This window comes from Heptranchias perlo, chromosome 12 (assembly GCF_035084215.1).
Source record: "Heptranchias perlo isolate sHepPer1 chromosome 12, sHepPer1.hap1, whole genome shotgun sequence".
Lineage (NCBI taxonomy): Eukaryota > Metazoa > Chordata > Chondrichthyes > Hexanchiformes > Hexanchidae > Heptranchias > Heptranchias perlo.
The window spans coordinates 33,917,486-33,935,455 of NC_090336.1; the positions used below are offsets into that span (position 1 = coordinate 33,917,486).

General features: G+C 40.5%; 1 protein-coding gene across 3 annotated transcripts in view; it reads right to left on the reverse strand.

Moving 5' to 3' along the window:
* Positions 1–14,917, reverse strand: part of lmo1 (LIM domain only 1) — a 40,892-nt gene extending 25,975 nt beyond the window's left edge. The window contains exons 1-3 of one of the 3 annotated variants that reach the window (XM_067993510.1): positions 14,848–14,917; positions 13,884–13,949; positions 13,223–13,346 (exon numbers count right to left, since the gene is read on the reverse strand). In XM_067993510.1, the coding sequence (XP_067849611.1) occupies positions 13,223–13,244 (22 nt within the window). In that variant the 5' untranslated portion in view covers positions 13,245–13,346; positions 13,884–13,949; positions 14,848–14,917. Of the gene's footprint in view, positions 1–13,093; positions 13,170–13,222; positions 13,804–13,883; positions 13,950–14,847 lie in introns of those variants that run through there. The other 2 variants (XM_067993509.1, XM_067993511.1) reach the window with 2 other exon arrangements.
* Positions 14,918–17,970: the final 3,053 nt, after the last annotated feature.

The window sequence follows — 17,970 nt, forward strand, 5'->3', positions numbered from 1 at the left end:
CACATGCAAAGGCCTCACAGAAAGCGTATAAGCATCTTGAGGGCCTGAAAATTACATAACTATTTAAATTGGGCCCAGGTGTGATCTATTAGCTCTTAAGAGCACATGGTTTTCCTTGTAAGGCAATTTCAGTTGCGCCAAAGGAAAGCTCCACATGCAAGAATTCTCTTAAAGACATTTTTTTTTTGTAGTATTTTAGCCATTTCTGTAAAGTTCACATTTGTCCATACTTTTCTGGTACAATTTGCAGTCATAATAGGTAGCTTTAAGAACCATCCTAAAAGGCAGACATTATGTGCATCCGGGAAGAGCAGAGTTACCTGGACACTGATCCAGGAGGTAGTCACACCCTTTAGATTAGGTCGTAGTTTAGATTCAGTGGTCAGGGATAGAAGGGTGTGACTGCAAGTCAGGCAGGTATGGGGACCCAGGATCTAGTGACAGAGGAGCCTCAGCCCTTGACCTTGTCCAACAGCTACAAGATACTTGCTACCTGTATGGATGAGAGCAAAGACTGCGGGGAGGATGGGCAAACTGACCACAGCACTGTGGTACAGAAGGCCATGGTGGGGGGGTGTAAAAGGGAACGTGGTAGGACAGCACACTCAGGGGGATAGATACTGTTCTTTGCAGCCGTGACCAAGAGCCCAGAAGGCTGTGTTGCCTGCCTGGTGCCAGGGTTAAGGACATCTCCTCGCAGCTGGAAAAGAACTAGGTGCATGAGGGGGAGGATCCAGTTGTGGTCCACTTGGTTCTACCTATGTCGTTCCTAAGAATGAATTTCTGCTGAGACAGTTTGAGGAGCTAGGGTCTAAATTAATAAGCAGAACCTCAAAAAAGGTAGTAATCCAAAAGATTATTACTTGAGCCACGTGCAAATTGGCATAGGGGCAAACAGATCAGAAAGTTAAATGTGAGACTCAGTGGTGTGGGAGGAAGTGGTTTCCATTCATAGGGCACTGATATCAGTATTGGGGAAAGAGGGAGCAGTTCCGATGGGACAGGTGCCACTTAAGCTGGGCTGGGACTAGCATCCTGGCAAATCGTATAACTAGGGCTGTAGATAGGGCTTTAAACTGGGGGGGGGGGGGGGGGGGAAGAAAAGGGGTCAGGGTGAGGGGAAATTTAGAAATCTAATAAGTAGTCAAGACAACAGAGCAGTGTAGGTGATTTGGGTAAAGATAAGCAGAGAGTGTGACAGGAACAGACAAATTTCAATAGTAATAGCTCAACATGCAAGATCAAAGCAGGAAAAAAAATGGGAAAAAGTCAAAATTAAAGGCTCTTTCTGAATGCACAGAGCATTCGTAACAAGATAGATGAATTAGTTGCACAAAGAGATAAATAGGTTTGCTCTAATAGTCATTAGAGAGACATGGTTGCAAAGTAACCAAGCTTGGGAACTAAATATTCCAGGGTACATAACATTTAGAAAAGACAGGCAAAATGGAAAAGGAGGGGGGTAGCCCTAATAGTAACGGATGACATAAGGACAGTGGTGAGAAAGGATCGTGACTCAGGAGATCAGGAAGTAGAAACAGTATGGGTGGAAATAAGAAACAAGGGGCAGAAAACAGTGGGAGTAGTCTATAGGCCCCCTAATAGTAGCTATACCATTGGACAGAGTATTAATCATGAAATAATAGGCACTTGTAACAAAGGTAATGCAGTAATCATGGGGGAAGTTTAATCTGCACATAGACTGGGCAAGTCAAATTGGCAAAGGTAATTTGGAGGACGAGTTCATGGAATGCATTCAAGACTGTTTCCTGGAGCAATAAGTCATGGAACCAACCACGGATCAGGCTATTTTAGATCTTGTATGGTGTAATGAGACAGGGCTAATTAGTAATCTCAGTAAAGGATCCTCTGGGGAAGAGTGATCATAATATGATGAATTTCACATTGAGTTCGAGTGTGATATACTTAAGTCTTAAACTTAAAGAAAGCCAATTACATTAGGTATGAGGGGCAAGTTTGCTAAGGTAGACTGGAAAATTAAAGGGTAAGACAGTTGAAAAGCAATAGCAAACATTAATATACATTCCATTGAGAAATAAAAATACCATGGGGAAAAAGTGATCCACCCTTGGCTAAGTAAAGTAGTTAAGGATAGTGTTAGATTAAAAGAGGCCTATAATGTTGCCAGAGTAGTAAGCCTGAGGATTGGGAGAGTTTTAGAAACTAGCAAAGGACGACCAAAAAAATTGATAGAGGGAGAAAAAAAATGAAAGTAAACCACCAAGAAATATAAAAACAGATTGCAAGAGCTTCTACAAGTATGTAAAAAGGAAGAGTAGCAAAAGTAAACATTGGTCCTCTAGAGGCTGAGACAGGAGAAATTATAATGGGAAATCAGGAAAGGGCAGATGCATTAAACAAATATTTTCTATCTAAAAAGCATACCAGAAATAATGGGAAACGAAGGGGCTAATGAGAGTGGGGAACTTAAAGTAATCAGTAGAGAAAAAACACTAGAGAAATGAATGGGACGAAAGGCCGATAAATTCCCTGGACCCGACAGCCTACATCTGAGGGTTCTAAAAGAGGTGGCTGCAGAGATAGTGGATGCATTGGTTATGATCTGCCAAAATTCCCTAGATTCTAGAACGGTCCCAGCAGATTGGAAGTTAGCAAATGTAACCCCGCTATTCAAGAAAGGAGGGAGAGAAAATAGGGATAACAGGCCAGTTAGGCTCATCAATAGTCAGGAAAATGCTGGAATCTATTAAGTGGTAACAGGGCACTTAGAACATATGATTAGGCAGACTCAAGATGATTTATGAAAGGGAAATAGTATTTGAAACATCTATTAGAGTTTGAGGGTATAACTAGCAGGGTAGATAAAAGGGAACCAGTGGATGTAGTATATTTGGATTTTCAAAAGGCATTCGATAAGGTGCCATCAAGGCAGCATTTGACCGAGTGTGGCACCAAGGAGCCCTAGTAAAATTGAAGTCAATGGAAATCAGGGGGAAAACTCTCTAGTGGCTGGAGTCATACCTAGCACAAAGGAAGATGGTAGTGGTTGTTGGAGGCCAATCATCTCAGCCCCAGAACATTGCTGCAGGAGTTCCTCAGGGCAGTGTCCTAGGCCCAACCATCTTCAGCTGCTTCATCAATGACCTTCCATCCATCATAAGGTCAGAAATGGGGATGTTCGCTGATGACTGCACAGTGTTCAGTTCCATTTGCAACCCCTCAAATAACGAAGCAGTCCGAGCCCGCATGCAGCAAGACCTGGACAACATCCAGGCTTGGGCTCATAAGTGGCAAGTAACATTCGCGCCAGACAAGTGCCAGGCAATGACCATCTCCAATGAGAGAGTGTCTAACCACCTCCCCCTGACATTCAACGGCATTACCATCACCGAATCCCCCACCACCAACATCCTGGGGGTCACCATTGACCAGAAACTTAACTGGACCAGCCATATAAATACTGTGGCTATGAAAGCAGGTCAGAGGCTGGGTATTCTGCGGCGAGTGACTCACCACCTGACTCCCCAAAGCCTTTCCACCATCTGCAAGGCACAAGTCAGGAGTGTGATGGAACTCTCTCCACTTGCTTGGATGAGTGCAGCTCCAACAACACTCAAGAAGCTCGACACCATCCAAGATAAAGCAGCCCGCTTGATTGGCACCCCATTCACCACACTAAACATTCACTCCCTTCACCACCGGCGCACTGTGGCTGCAGTGTGTACCATCCACAGGATGCACTGCAGCAACTCGCCAAGGCTTCTTCGACAGCACCTCCCAAACCCGCGACCTCTACCACCTAGAAGGACAAGAGCAGCAGGCACATGGGAACAACACCATCTGCACGTTCCCCTCCAAGTCACACACCATCCAGACTTGGAAATATATCGCCGTTCCTTCATTGTCGCTGGGTCAAAATCCTGGAACTCCCTTCCTAACAGCACTGTGGGAGAACCGTCACCACACGGACTGCAGCGGTTCAAGAAGGCGGCTCACCACCACCTTCTCAAGGGCAATTAGGGATGGGCAATAAATGCTGGCCTTGCCAGCGACGCCCACATCCCGTGAACGAATAAAAAAACACAAGAGGTTGTTACACAAGATAAGGGGTCATGGGGTTGGGGTAATATTAGCATGGATAGAGGATTAGTTAACAAACAGAAAAGAGTAGGAATAAACTGGTCATTTTCAAGTTGGCAGGCTATAACTAGTGGGGTGCCGCAAGGATCGGTGCTTGGGCCTCAGCTGTTACAATCTATATTACTCAGATGAAGGGACCAAGTGTAATGTATCCAAGTTTGCTGATACAAAGCTAGGTGGGAAAGTAAGCCGTGAGTTGGATGCAAAAGAGACAGACAGGTTAAGTGGGTGGGCAAAAAGGTGGCAGATTGAGTATAATGTGGGGAAATGTGAGCTTAGTTACATTGGTAGGAAGAATAGAAAAACAATGTTTCCTAATGGTGAGAAACTAGTAAATGTTGGTGTTGAGGGGTTTGGGTGTCATTGCACACAACAAAGTGAGCATGCAGGTACAGCAAGCAATTAGGAAGGCAAATGGTATGTTAGCCTTTATTGCAAGGGGGTGGAGTACAAGAGTAAAGAAGTCTTTCTACATTTATATAGGGCTCTAATGAGACTATGCCTGGAGTACTGTGTACAGTTTTGGTCCCCTTACCTAAGGAAGGATATACTTGCCTTAGAGGGGGTGCAATGAAGGTTCACTAGATTGATTCCTGGGATGAGAGGGTTGTCCTATGAGAGATTGAGTAGAATGGGCTTATACTCAAGTTTAGAAGATTGAGAGGTGATCTCATTGAAACATAAGATTATGAGAGGCTGTTTCCCTGGCTGGAGAATCTAGAACTAGAGGTCAGTCTTAGGATCAGGGATCAACCATTGAGGGCTGAGATGAGGAGAAATTTCTTCAGAGGGTTGTGAATCTTCGGAATTCTCTACCCCAGAGGGTTGTGGATACTGAATCGTTGAGTATTTAAGGCGGAGATCAATAGATTTTTGGACTCAAGGGATATGCGAGTTGATGTTGAAGATCAGCCATGGTCTGATTGAATGGCAGAGCACACTAGTGGGGCCATATGGCCTACTCCTATTTCTTGCGTTCTTTGAAGCAGAGATTTCTAGTAAGCACTCACACAGACTCATCTCTGCCATGAAAGCACCAAGGCAAGTTTACCTAAACCTCATGGGAATCCACCCAGCCATTTCCTTCATCCCCATTAGAAATGAAGTTACAACAGAATTTTATGACATGGCAAACTGCCTCTGAGAGGAATTAAAAACTTTGAATTTCCCTTATTGAAGTAGTCCCAAGATTATAGAGTTAAAGACTCATTCGATAACGTAAATGCAAGAAACTGAAGTGGTGCAGCAAGTTAGCAATCACTTTCACCTGCAAAGAGCTCAAAATCATCCCAATCCGATGGATGAAGTCTCTACTGGCTTAAAAGTTAAGCAGACAAGTTAAACCAGTTGTGCATGTCCACAGTACAAAGTGATCTTTGAGTATCAATTTAGTGCCACAAGAATGGATGATTTGGAAAGCAAGAATTAAGCCTGCTGACATGGGAACAAAGATGGAGGTATGTACATACCCAGGAACATCTTCCATTTCTGGCACCAATACCATTGAACATCATTCAAATGCATTTAAAGACCTTACCAATGTGCCATGTTTTCTCTTTCAGGTGTAATCCTGATCCATTTCTTTTATCCTATGAAAAAGTTTGGACATATTGCATCCAAGCAAGCTTTTCTGCCATGTAATTTAAGCACAAGGGGTCAAATTAAAAAGGACAACAAAATATAGGAAACACAAAAGAAACTTGTTACTAAAGGGTGGTAAGTATATGGAATTGATCACTGCCACAGGTAGTGGAACAAAACACCCTAATGGGTTTCAAAGATCTAGACAGGTTCTTGTGAACAGATGGGATTCAGGGATATTAGAAATGCATAGGTCAACTAGATGGACTGAAGGTGGTCTTCTGCCTAAAACTTTTACTATGTAATTTATGTGCCAAGGCATTGAGAGCTAATTAGATAGATCCTACCAATTGCCTTGAGCGAGCTTACCTTTTGATAACAGGTGGGAGAAGTTGAGGGATTGCATCTGGTTCTGAGCATTGAAACCCTTTGGATTTTTACTACATTAAAAAGACACTATAAATGCAAATTGGTGATGCATACACATCCTCTAGTTTCTTCACAAATCTAAATGATTACTGGACATAAGCCACTTTCAATAAAGCAACTAAAACTGACATTTTGTAATGATTGTGTGCTCTGTCCTGAATGGGACAGAAGCAAACTTAACTGTAGTGAAGTACAGCACCTCAAACGTAACTTTCTAGAAAATCTTTAGCATTCAACCAATTGCTCCTCCCCACAAAAGCAATTGTCGAGTGAATGACAGGGGATACCAGAATCTCCAGGTAAATTACAAATTATGACAAAGTTTTATACTTTCTAGAAGATAGCAAGTGTAAGAAAGTCTACATAAGCCACTTTAATTGGTGCTACGACAGAATGCTGATTTATTTGAACAAGAATCTTGGAGAGGCCCAGTTAAAAGCAGCCCTTGTCAATAAACAAGCCATCTATGATCACTTTACATTAAAGTTTACACTATTCTAAATTGAAGTTGATCTGCATTAACTCCTGCATAATTCTCCCATAATAAAGTATTTAATACACTGGCCTATGGCCCCACCCCTTCCCCAGTTTGAGAAACTAACAAGGGACTAAAAAGGTAGAAACATGGAGAACACTAAAGTTCCATCAAGTCCCCAGATCAAAATGTTTTCCACTTGATGTACTCCTAATCTAGTCTTGAGCGATTTGCTAAGCATTGCCCCTGACAAATGCTAAACTTGGTCAAGCTAAGTAGGAAGCTGTTTGCAATCAAATCTAAAAACCCGGGCTTGCCCACTGCCAAGACTAAATGTGAACACTGCTGTCGGAGAATTCACATGGAACTAAAGGGGAGATGTACAGAGACACATGAAGTAATTCACACAATTGGCTGTAGCATAATCTTCCTGAGTAGGCATTTAAAAATTTCCAAGGTAAAATTTGCTTGATTACCTACAGTAGGAGGTGAGAAACTTGGTTGCCATCATGTGCACATTTAAAAAAGTGCTCACCAATAGCCAAACTGGGAATTTGAGGTTTCACATCCCGTCCCAGAGCACATGCTGTTCGGCAACAACCCAACATTGATCAGTGCTAGACCAAAAAAATAAAAACCCTTCAATTTTGTGACTCCACTCGGAGCTCAACTATTATTTTACACATCTGCTCAGATCACATCTCACTGAATCTTGGGTGACAAATTCAAAGAGGTCCCAGGTTCTCATTGCTATAGTAACTTAACTGTGTAATGTGTTGCTGTGTATCAAACCTGTCAATTAAAATACCATCCCACACAGCTGGTCACTGCTATTTTGCTGTGCTTGCTCCAACCAGGAATTTCCTGATATTCTTTACCAGATGCAAGATAAAATGCACAGAATTTTATCTTCCCCCAAAAAGAACATTCCTCTAGTGTAAAAGGGCACCATTAATATCTGATATTTTAACCAATGCTGCCTACAGTGCATGGCATTTGTCCCTCACCACCTGCCCTCACGGCCTCCAAGGCTGTCCAATTAAGAGTAGCTCATACTGCACTGTATGTGCACCCAGAAAATTGAATTACAACTACCCAAGTTTTGTATAGAATCCTTAGCAGCCAATATTTTGGCTGAACTCGGTGTGAGGGCTGTTTTCTTGCAATCCCATTATCTAGTCTAAAATTTGTATGTATAGTTTGACTAAATCAGAAGTGTACCATTTTAAGCTTTTCTTGTACACTCAAGCTGCATTAAAAAGTTAATACTGGTGGCACGGTTTGAAAGTCCCCCTCAAGAATGGCAAAGTACCAGTTTGCATAGATTTTTCTTGCTGCCAACCTATCGGTTTAAACCAATTTCAGTTCTGAAAAATGAGACTGGCACAATTAGTGTAAAGTTCAAAAATCAACCTTCCAGAGTCTATCGTAGGTTGTCAGACTATTTTCAATTATTGCCAGCTGTCCTTTATTCCCAAATACTACAGCAGGCCCGTAAACATTTAAGTGATCATTTGGCACTGTATTTAAAACAAAAAACAGCAACTGCTCAAAACTGACTCTCCCTCAGATTCTGTCATGTTCACACTAAACATCTGCATCTTTCCTCTCTGCTTGCTTTTGTTCAGCGTCATTGTCTTGTCTATTAACAGAGGTACTTGCTTATAGGTCTCACCTTATGCCAGTTTCCAAGAATTTAAAAAGGCATGTTTCAGAAGTTATGTTTCTTGAAAACAGCGAATGGGTCACCTTATTACACACATACATATAGTATAAATGTGGAAAAAGCAAACTTGTCCCCATGCAGATAAAACATCTGTATGGAATTGAAGCATTGGATGTATGCAGATTTCAACAAGCTAGCCCGTTTCAAGTGTTCACAAATCCATCTACTTATTTGACTGACCTTGTCTTGTTTCACGACTCAAGTTAGATCAGATTCATTTAAGAAAGGCTTCTATATTGGACAAATTTTGAAAATCCAATTTAAAACAAGTTTAATACAATAGCAACTTCACATAATGATCCTTTAATCCTTTTCATAGCAATCTTGATTTTACAGAGAACAAGTACTGACAGCACAAAAAAAATTGTGCTAAAGCAAATAGGATAATGTTCACTACTAGTGCAAATATCCAATGTCAATCCAGAAAAACAATTTATAGAAATTTGTCATGTAGAAATAGCATCAGTTTTCTCAAACCTGAATTCAATTACGCACAACAGAGCGACGGCTAAACTGCAAATGGATAATAATAATCAAACCAAATTAAAAGTTGTATTCTAGCTCTCAAGCCATGGGCTACAAAAGCTGATACACCCCAGAAGACAAGAGAAATCCCAAAATTCAATTGAGATTACTTTTGAAGCCCTAGTACAAAGGCTAACAAATTAGCTGAACCAGTATTAAGTGAAGAGATTGAGATTTATTGGCATAGAAGCCGCTTCTAAAAGTTTTAAAATTCTGATCAAGACAGTAAAGAAGGACAATTCAAACTATGGGGCAGGCATTGAAGCAATTTGAAAAGGAAATCGGTTAAGTGGCAAAGGAGGAAAAGGGGGAATTGGCTTAGAGAAATGACAAGCTAAAAAGGTTTTTATAGAAGTAATCTAGTAGAAATTAGAAGGCAAGCTGTAGGAACTCAATATACATGACAGGAACCGTTACTGTCCACTTTAAATGATATATACTATTATGTGAAAGGATCACCATGGCAACTCAAAACAAAAAGCAATTCTTAACTTTCTAAATGCAAAAAGCACCCTGAAGCCCAGATTTTATTAGTGACTGCCAGCTATCTGGAAAGTATATTAGCATTTGCAAAGGTTTCAATCATGCACTTTATGAACATGCACATATTACCAATCTATCTGTTGATCAAAGCTAGATCACCAGAGAGCAAAATGGGCTCATCTTAATTTTGTTGGAACTTTCCCTGAAGAGCTTGTTTCAGGTGCATTACTCTAATCTCCAAAAATGCAGTAAAGTTTATGACTGAGGGTAGTACTATTCTGTGCAAGATATTGAAAGGAATTCAGGCTTAAAACTGCAGGTTAACCCTTCAATACTTAACTGAAATTAAGGGAGCCCTCTAGTCAATTAAACTGCTCTGGTAAATCAGAGGAACCAAATGCAGTTCCTGATCAAATTAGACAGAAGTGCTAATATACAATTCCTGCAAACATTTAAGGCATGTTAGTCGCCGTTTGGAAGTCATTACCAGCTGAAGAATCAAGTTTTGCTCCAATCAAAATACCCAACTTTGAAGCCAAACTGAAAGTCCTTTTACAGCTTTCAAAATACTTTTGCCAACATCTGTAAAAAAGTGTGGAATGTAAGCCCACATGAAACTTAGCTGGTTTTGGTATCAAATCTTGACTTCAGGGTGCAAAAGATCAATGTAACCTTCAAAAGGGTTAATGCAAGCGTCAATAAAACATTTTGGTATAGCCAAGGGACCAAGTTTACTTGTCGTCCTTTCAATTAGCAGAAATCTGCATGTGCTGCAGATTATGAATTTGGATAGCAATGGCTACACGCTGTGCTGTTAGGTGCGCGTGCTGCAAAGCAAGATGCTACCATCAGTTTCAGAACCAACTCAGATCCATCACCAGTCTTGTATATCAAGAGCTCTCCATTTCAGAGTAGAAGGTCCACAACACCCACTCCACATTCAGCTTTTTTTTAAAAAAAAGTACATGCAGTAAGTAGCACTATAGCAATGACACTTGACAAATGAAAAATCTCATGTTTCAAAAAAAAAATCAAAAATGGATCACTTTCTAGTTAAACAGCTATTCTGCATCTTGCAATTACACATGAACATGCAATTTTTTAAAAAAAGCTGATGTGTACTCTATAACTACCAAGCATTTATTCAATTGCTGCAATGCGAGCATTTTGTAGACAGGTTTTAAAACAGGACTCATGACCAGATGCAATACTGTACCATGCTCACACCAGCTTGCTAAATGGAGTGAATTAATTTGATTATAAATCAATAACATTAAGATAATCAATTGTAAAGCATTCTATACACAAAATCAATGGCAAATTATATTTTAACGAGAATCTGAAATGTTCCTCCCCAACAGAAGTTGCTATATTCTCAGATTTGAGAAATGCAAACATCCCTTCAAGAGCTCTGCCCATCAGTTCTTAAATGAAGCAAGTCCAGCAGTTTACTTTGATGCAAGCTTAATCAACAGCGATTTTTACATAAGTTTTAACAATTTGTAAACATTTTGAAATTTGGATCAACTACTTTGCAACCTTTTAGACACACTTTCAGAATACATCCGCAAGGCAGGCAGCCAAAATAATCCAGCTTTTTAAAAACTAGCCAACATCTCAAGAAGTCCTGTGAAATCCTACATTACATTTTACTGGTAACCATTACTATCAGAATAATTGATTCACCGATATGACCTTTCATGGAAATATGTTTTGACAAATTAATAAAGAGCTATTGGAGATAGGGAAAAGAGGAATAAAATGGCCATTTAAAATACTGATTATTTCTGGATGAAAGTTGCACTTTCATGACTGTAATTCACACAGCCAGTTCCACTTTTATGGCAGCCTCAGCATATCCCTGGTTGGTTAGTTCAGACTATAAAATGAAATAAATGTACCTGCCCATTACAGGTCAAAGGCAGAAGATAAAAGCAGTTTTACACTATTTTAAAACCAATGTCATCTTTAAATTGAGGAAGGGGAGGGATAGATCTTTTAAAAACACTCAGTTATAAGGCTTGCAGCTATAAATTCAGTGTAAAATCTGTTCAATCTATTTGGTATTTTTTTGAACAACCAAGTATAACATCTAGCCCTTACTATTACAACTAAGTTCAACAAGCAGAAAACAGGGAGAGAGAGAAATTTTCAGCTATTACTCACAATGACTGGTTGAACCCAGCAAGCAAAGGGTGAAGCTTTTAGGCAATAAACAGCAGGTGATCTCGCTCTTCTGGAAGTCCTAATGCTACTAAAAGCCACTCTCAGTGTACTGTAATTGGGCTTCAGTAGTTAATGTAGTATTGACTGCATTATATGGTCCTGTGTATCCTCTTTTACTAATGCCATTTGTATCGCCTTTGTACATTTACCATATTGCTTAGCCAATATCTGTTAAAAGCAATCCAAATCATGAATCATACACAAAACTTTTAGCAAGACAGACATCCAAAGCAGGAAATTTACAGTTGACTTGGTACATAGTCCATTTAGAGAAGCAGGATTTAATAGGGCTGACTAAACTGTCATTTTTTTTGTTATGGTTTTCATCAAGAATTACAACTTATCAAAACACATAGTCTGCCCTCTATTCTCACCAATTTAACCCCACCAACACTATGGTATGTGGTGACTGTTCCGCATTGTATCCAGTACAATTAACCTTAGTGCATAGTGAATAGCAAACACGTTCAATGTGGGCTATATGTCCTCAGTTATCCTGGAAGCTCATGACAAGACATTTGGGGGGGGGGGGCACAATGTTTTTCCACACATCAAGATCTTCAGTCTTCAAAGAGTTAAAAAAAAAAGTCGGTTCACTTCGCTCGTACCGACGCGGGGAATAGCAGGAAAACAGTCACAGATTAAACCCAGTCATTTTAACGCAAGAGTTTAATGGCACATTAAAATAAAGTATGCTATCTTAAAAAAAGATAGTTTTTAAAAATACGTTTATCTCAGTATTTAGTCCAGATGCAAAGGAAACATACAGCGTTAAAAGGAAGGGAAGTATGAACCGTTTTTAAATACAGGAGGATTGGAAAGTAATTGTGTTAATTGTGTCAATTTCATCTCCGTAGCAACGGAGCAAGCGCCAGCCAGCAACTGATCAGAGAGAGGGAAAAAAACACACACACAAGGACAGAACTGGCTTCAGTCGCTCTTTATGAACCACGATAGGAAATTAAAAAGCTTGAAGCATCTCGATATTCCAGTGATCCGATTGCTAATATTTTTTTAAAAAATACATATTAAGCAGCGGCAGTCCGTGAATTCACTGCTGTAACTTTTACACAGAACTGGCGGAACAAAAACAATGACATCGTTTTAAACCCACGACACTTCGGATTTACAAACACCGTGGTCGGGAAAACGGCATAGGACGAGAGAGAGAGGGGGGGACACACATACACACACACAGTACAACATCAAACCACCAGCACACAAAGTGAAATAAGAGTGTGTGTGTGTGAGGAGGGGAGGGGGGAAAACTAGCAGCACGTACAAAGAAATGGAGCAATTTATTTGCTACAAGGACCGGGAAAATAAAGAGCTCCTGAAGCGATTAGAGTTCGAGGGTCCGATAAGGGAGATACACAAATCGGAACAGAAAATACGCAATGTTTATACACGGCCGACATAAATACGACAGGGGCATGTGAAAAGCATATGGGAGAAATACGGGGGGGGGGGGGGGGAAGAATGATTTAAACAGACCCTGAAAGTGATCACAGAAACACAGCTTCTACCTTTTACTCAGTCGCCGATGTCGTTACAATTTTGGCTGTTCTCATTTCACGGCAGTCAGGCCCCATTAGGAGAGAGAAAAAAAAATGAATTTATTTTTTTTTAAAAAATCTAAGAGCCTCGAGTCTCACCTTCCTCCTTGTCAAGCACCATCGTCCTCTGGATGCAGCGGAGTCCGGGGCACGGCGCTCCCTCCTCGGCTTCTCCAGCCAGCGAGACTCGGTGGCTGAACTGCTGACTATCTATCTATCTTGCCTTTGAAGAGAGAGAGAGAGAGAGAAACCGCAACAACCGACCTTTCTCGGTTAATGAAAACCACACACCTTCAACGATCGTTACCTAAAAATTGCACTAAACCGATCTCAGAAGCCAGCAAACCACGACTACCAGCCTTTTCCTCCAATTTATGTGGTTCTGTACCCTTTAGGGTCCCTGGCTGGCGAATAAATGCACACATTTCCCAGTATTCCTCAGGTTCCCTGGTTAATTAAATCAATTCATTATGCTCATATCTGATTAGCAGCCCCCGAATCAATTATTCAATACACAAACATAATTGCCTGTGCCAGAGGTATCTAAGTTTTAGCTTATTTAACTCCAAGGACACTAATTACCCCTAGGGCAAGGGAACTTTTCTCATTAATTCTGACAAATACAAAAGCCCATTTAAGGAGTGTGCGTGGTTGGCTCACAAAGGGAACATTCTGTAACACACGTGCATTTAGCAATGGAGATCGCCAGAGAGAGAGAGGAAAAAAAGAGGGTTTTGCTATTAATTTATAAATGGGTAACCTTATTTCTTCCAAAGGTACAATGGCGAAGCACGTCTCGAATCCTTTATTAAACCTGGAAGCGGGTCTGGGAAAAAAATTGTGGGAGGGGGGAGAAATTATTAAACTGTGGATTCATACCGATCTTTTAATAAAATGACAGAATCCAAGATCGACCCCCACCTCCCGTTTTCCCTTTTTAACATTCAATCCAACTTTAATCCTAACTATTAGGAATTAGGCATGCAGAGCTGTCCAGCTACAGTTCTAAATTACAATCAAACGGTTACCAATTACACAAATTATTGACGGCAGATTCTCTTTTCAACTGCAAATTAAGGCTATTAAGAAAGCCTTTTTTAATGCAAAAGTGACTAATTAACCAACGGATGGGAAATCTGCAGCCCAGATATCAAAAAAGTGCTCTGTGCACATTGCGGAAACACAAGGGAACCAATTAGTTTAATTATCAAAACAGCTAATTAAAATTGCACAGTTCCTAATTAGTTCTTTGCTTTTTCCTCTAATTGACAGGATGGAGATAAATGGGCAGCCGATGAAAAAAAAGGAGAGAAGGAAAACAGAGAAACTCTGGTTGAATATTTATGCTGACTTTATCTCGGTCTGTGTGGCAGCCTTGAAACTGGGAAATTAATGACCTTAATTCCCAAACTCTTTTACTCTAACTGCGCTCCCCTCTGCGTTCCCTAAGCATTCTGATTTTTATGGATCCAGCCACCCCGCCAACAATTTACACGGGAAATAAAAGCTCTGGGAGGTGGGGAAAGGATCCAACAATTCACTGCCTAATGTGACAGTTCCCAGTTAAAGACACAGGGCCCTCTTTGTACGTTATATTTAATAGCTGCCAGAAATCTGATCTTCATTACATTCTCTTTCAATCCCGTTCCATTTTTTTTGGTCGTTGTCGCGATGTTCGTTATGACTTCTAATCACGTTAATTAAACAGGCTCTTGTCTTCATACCTGAAGAGGGAGAATCGTCTCAAATTGTCACAAGTGGTGCGTCGATTTCCTTTTTTGCGACACGATGCATTTTGATACAAATTGCACTGTCATATTGCAGCGCTAAACAAAACAACAATGTTACCAGGTACTCTTGAATGTTGACTGTCCACCCAAGGAGGCTGTTAAATGCTGTAAGAAACGTTTAAATGAAGGGCAACTTTATTCATTATGGCATTAGCCTAAACTGTTACCCATATTGAAAACAATTTTACAACACCAAGTTATAGTCCAGCAATTTTATTTTAAATTCACAAGCTTTCGGAGGCTTCCCCCTTCGTCAGGTGAACGTCGTGGACTGGGGTTGACAATTGTAAAATTGTTTACAATTGTCAACCCCAGTCCATCACCGGCATCTCCACATCATGACCCATATTGAAGGCATGGAGACAGTGTTTTATGATGTTTTTCAAGTAATAAATAAATTCCCCTTTAGGAGGTATACATGAGGTTTGCTTTCTGTTCTTATTTTGCTAACCTTTTTGCCTGCTCTCCATCCCATATTAACCCCATTCCCCCAATGGAATGACAGTGAAAATGGGACTTGCTGCATCAGTATTGCAGATGGGATCTCACTTTACTAATCGACTAAAGTGTTCTGGGGGAAAATGGTTTACAGTTACTGAATTAATTAAATTAAATTTTTATTATGTGGGATCCTGCGATTTTTATTAATGTTGTGGGGGTCATATTCTGCAGTTCCATCCATTTTCTGTGAACACCACAAATCCATTGCACTGCCCGTTGACGAAATGCTCTTTGACGGTAGTTACATGGATTTGTTTACTTGGAGAATATTTGGTCTGCAAGTCAGATATTCCTCATGACAAAGCCACTTTTATCCACTTTCTGAAGCTCAATTCCTAGTAAAATATCAAACTAGTTTGCCAAGATAATCAGGATTTTGGTAGACTCAGCATTCTAAATTGCTAATAATTAACTGGCATTGACTGACATTTTGCTAGTAGTTATTTTTCTTTATACAACTGGTGTTTTGTTAAAATCTTATAAGATAAAAAAGATTTTATCATACATTATTAATTAGTATGATAAGAAATAATCACATCAACACAACTAGTATTACCTCTCCCTCTCCACTTAGTAATGTAAGTCTCCCATTTCAGGTACTCCATGGCAGTAATACCATGGCTATATGGAATTGCAGCAGCAAAACACTTTTTACATGCTGCAGATTATGGAGATTTTGCATTGTATTCACAATTTTATTTTGTATTTCACCGTGGAGCTAAATATGTCTGCACAACTCACTCATGAAATTACTAATAGTGGGGCTTGAAATGATCCTGTAAATTTCAACTTCATTCCTTGAAAACAGGATTTTCAGGATGGTGATTATTCACATCCAGAGAGAAAAAGAGAGGCAGCCAACTGATAGTGGCATTGAGTTTTAAAGTATCTTCCATGTTTATAAAAAAATCCCCATTAAAAGTAAGGAGATATAAATAAAATTTAATGTAAGCAAAATTATCTCCACATCTGCTATACAAACAATTCAGATTGGAGGAGGGTGCAGTAACCAGCTTATTTAATTTTTCAGAACTCACTCCTGAAAGTTATTATGCCTTCCTCACTCATTGGTTCCCATTGTTTATCTGCTATTTATGCAAATACATCAGTTAAAACATTGTCACCACACTGTCATACAACATGAAACTCACTGCACCATGTCAATCAAAATGGGGAAGGCTTTTTGGGCCAAATGGCATTTTTATGTTTCTAAAACTTTCTATGTGGGCAACTAATTCGGCCACAGCTGGAGTGTTGTGTCTAGTTCTGGGCGCCACACTTTAGGGGAGGTTGTGAAGCCCTTAGAGAGGGTGCAGAGGAGGTTTGCTAGAATGATTCCAGGGATGAGGGACTTTGGTTGCGTGGATGGACTGGAGAAGCTGGGATTGTTCTCCTTGGAGCAGAAACGGTTGCGAGGAGATTTGATGGGGGTATTCAGGATTGTGAGGGATCTGGACGGAGTGAATAGAGAGAAACTGTTCCCGTTGGCGGAGGGGTCAAGAACCGGAGGACATAGATTTAAGGTGATTGGCAAAAGAACCAAAGGCGACATGAGGAAAAACTTTTTTACACAGCGAGTGGTTAGGATCTGGAATGCACTGCCTGAGGGGGTGGTGGAGGCAGATTCAATCATGGCCTTCAAAAGGGATCTGGATAAGTACTTGAAAGGAAAAAAATTGCAGGGCTATGGGGATAGGGCAGGGGAGTGGGACTAGTCAGATTGCTCTTGCATAGAGCCGGCACGGACTTGATGGCCTCCTTCCGTGCTGTAACGTTTCTATGATTTCTATGCTTCAAGTGATAACATGCCAACTGGAAATACTCCCTCTCGCTGGCCTATGCATGAATTATACATGAGGGCACCCAGCTTGGTTTGGTTGCTAATAGGCTCACCTCTGAGTCAGAAGGTTGTGGGTTCCAGCCTTACCCAATCCCGGACTTGAGCCAGTGCAGCAGTACTGAGGGACTGAGATGCTAAACTGGAGACCCTTTCTGCCTGTTCTAGTGGTTCAGCTGGATGATAAAGATTCATTGCACTATTTACTACATCGGAAATGTAGTAAACAGTGAGGAGGACAGTACCAGACTTCAGAAGGACATAGATAGTCTGTGAAATGGACAGGTGAAATTTAACGCAGAGAAGTGTGAAGTGATGCATTTTGGTAGGAAGAATGAAGAGAGGCAATATAAACTAAATGGTACAATTTTAAATGGGGTGCAGGAACAGAAAGACCTAGGGGTGTACGTACACAAATCTTTGAAGGTGGCAGGACAAGTTGAGAAGGCTGTTAAAAAAGCACACATGATCATTGGCTTTATGAACAGAGGCATCGAAAATAAAAGCAAGGAAGTTATGCTAAACCTTTATAAATCACTGGTTTGGCCCCAGCTCGAGTATTGTGTCCAATTCTGCGTACCAAACTTTAGGAAGGATGTCAAGGCATTAGGGAGGATGCAGATGAGATTTACTATAATGGTACCAAGGATGAGGGACTTCTGTCATGTGAAGAGACAAGAGAACCTGGAGTTGTTCTCCTTAGAGCAGAGAAGGTTAAG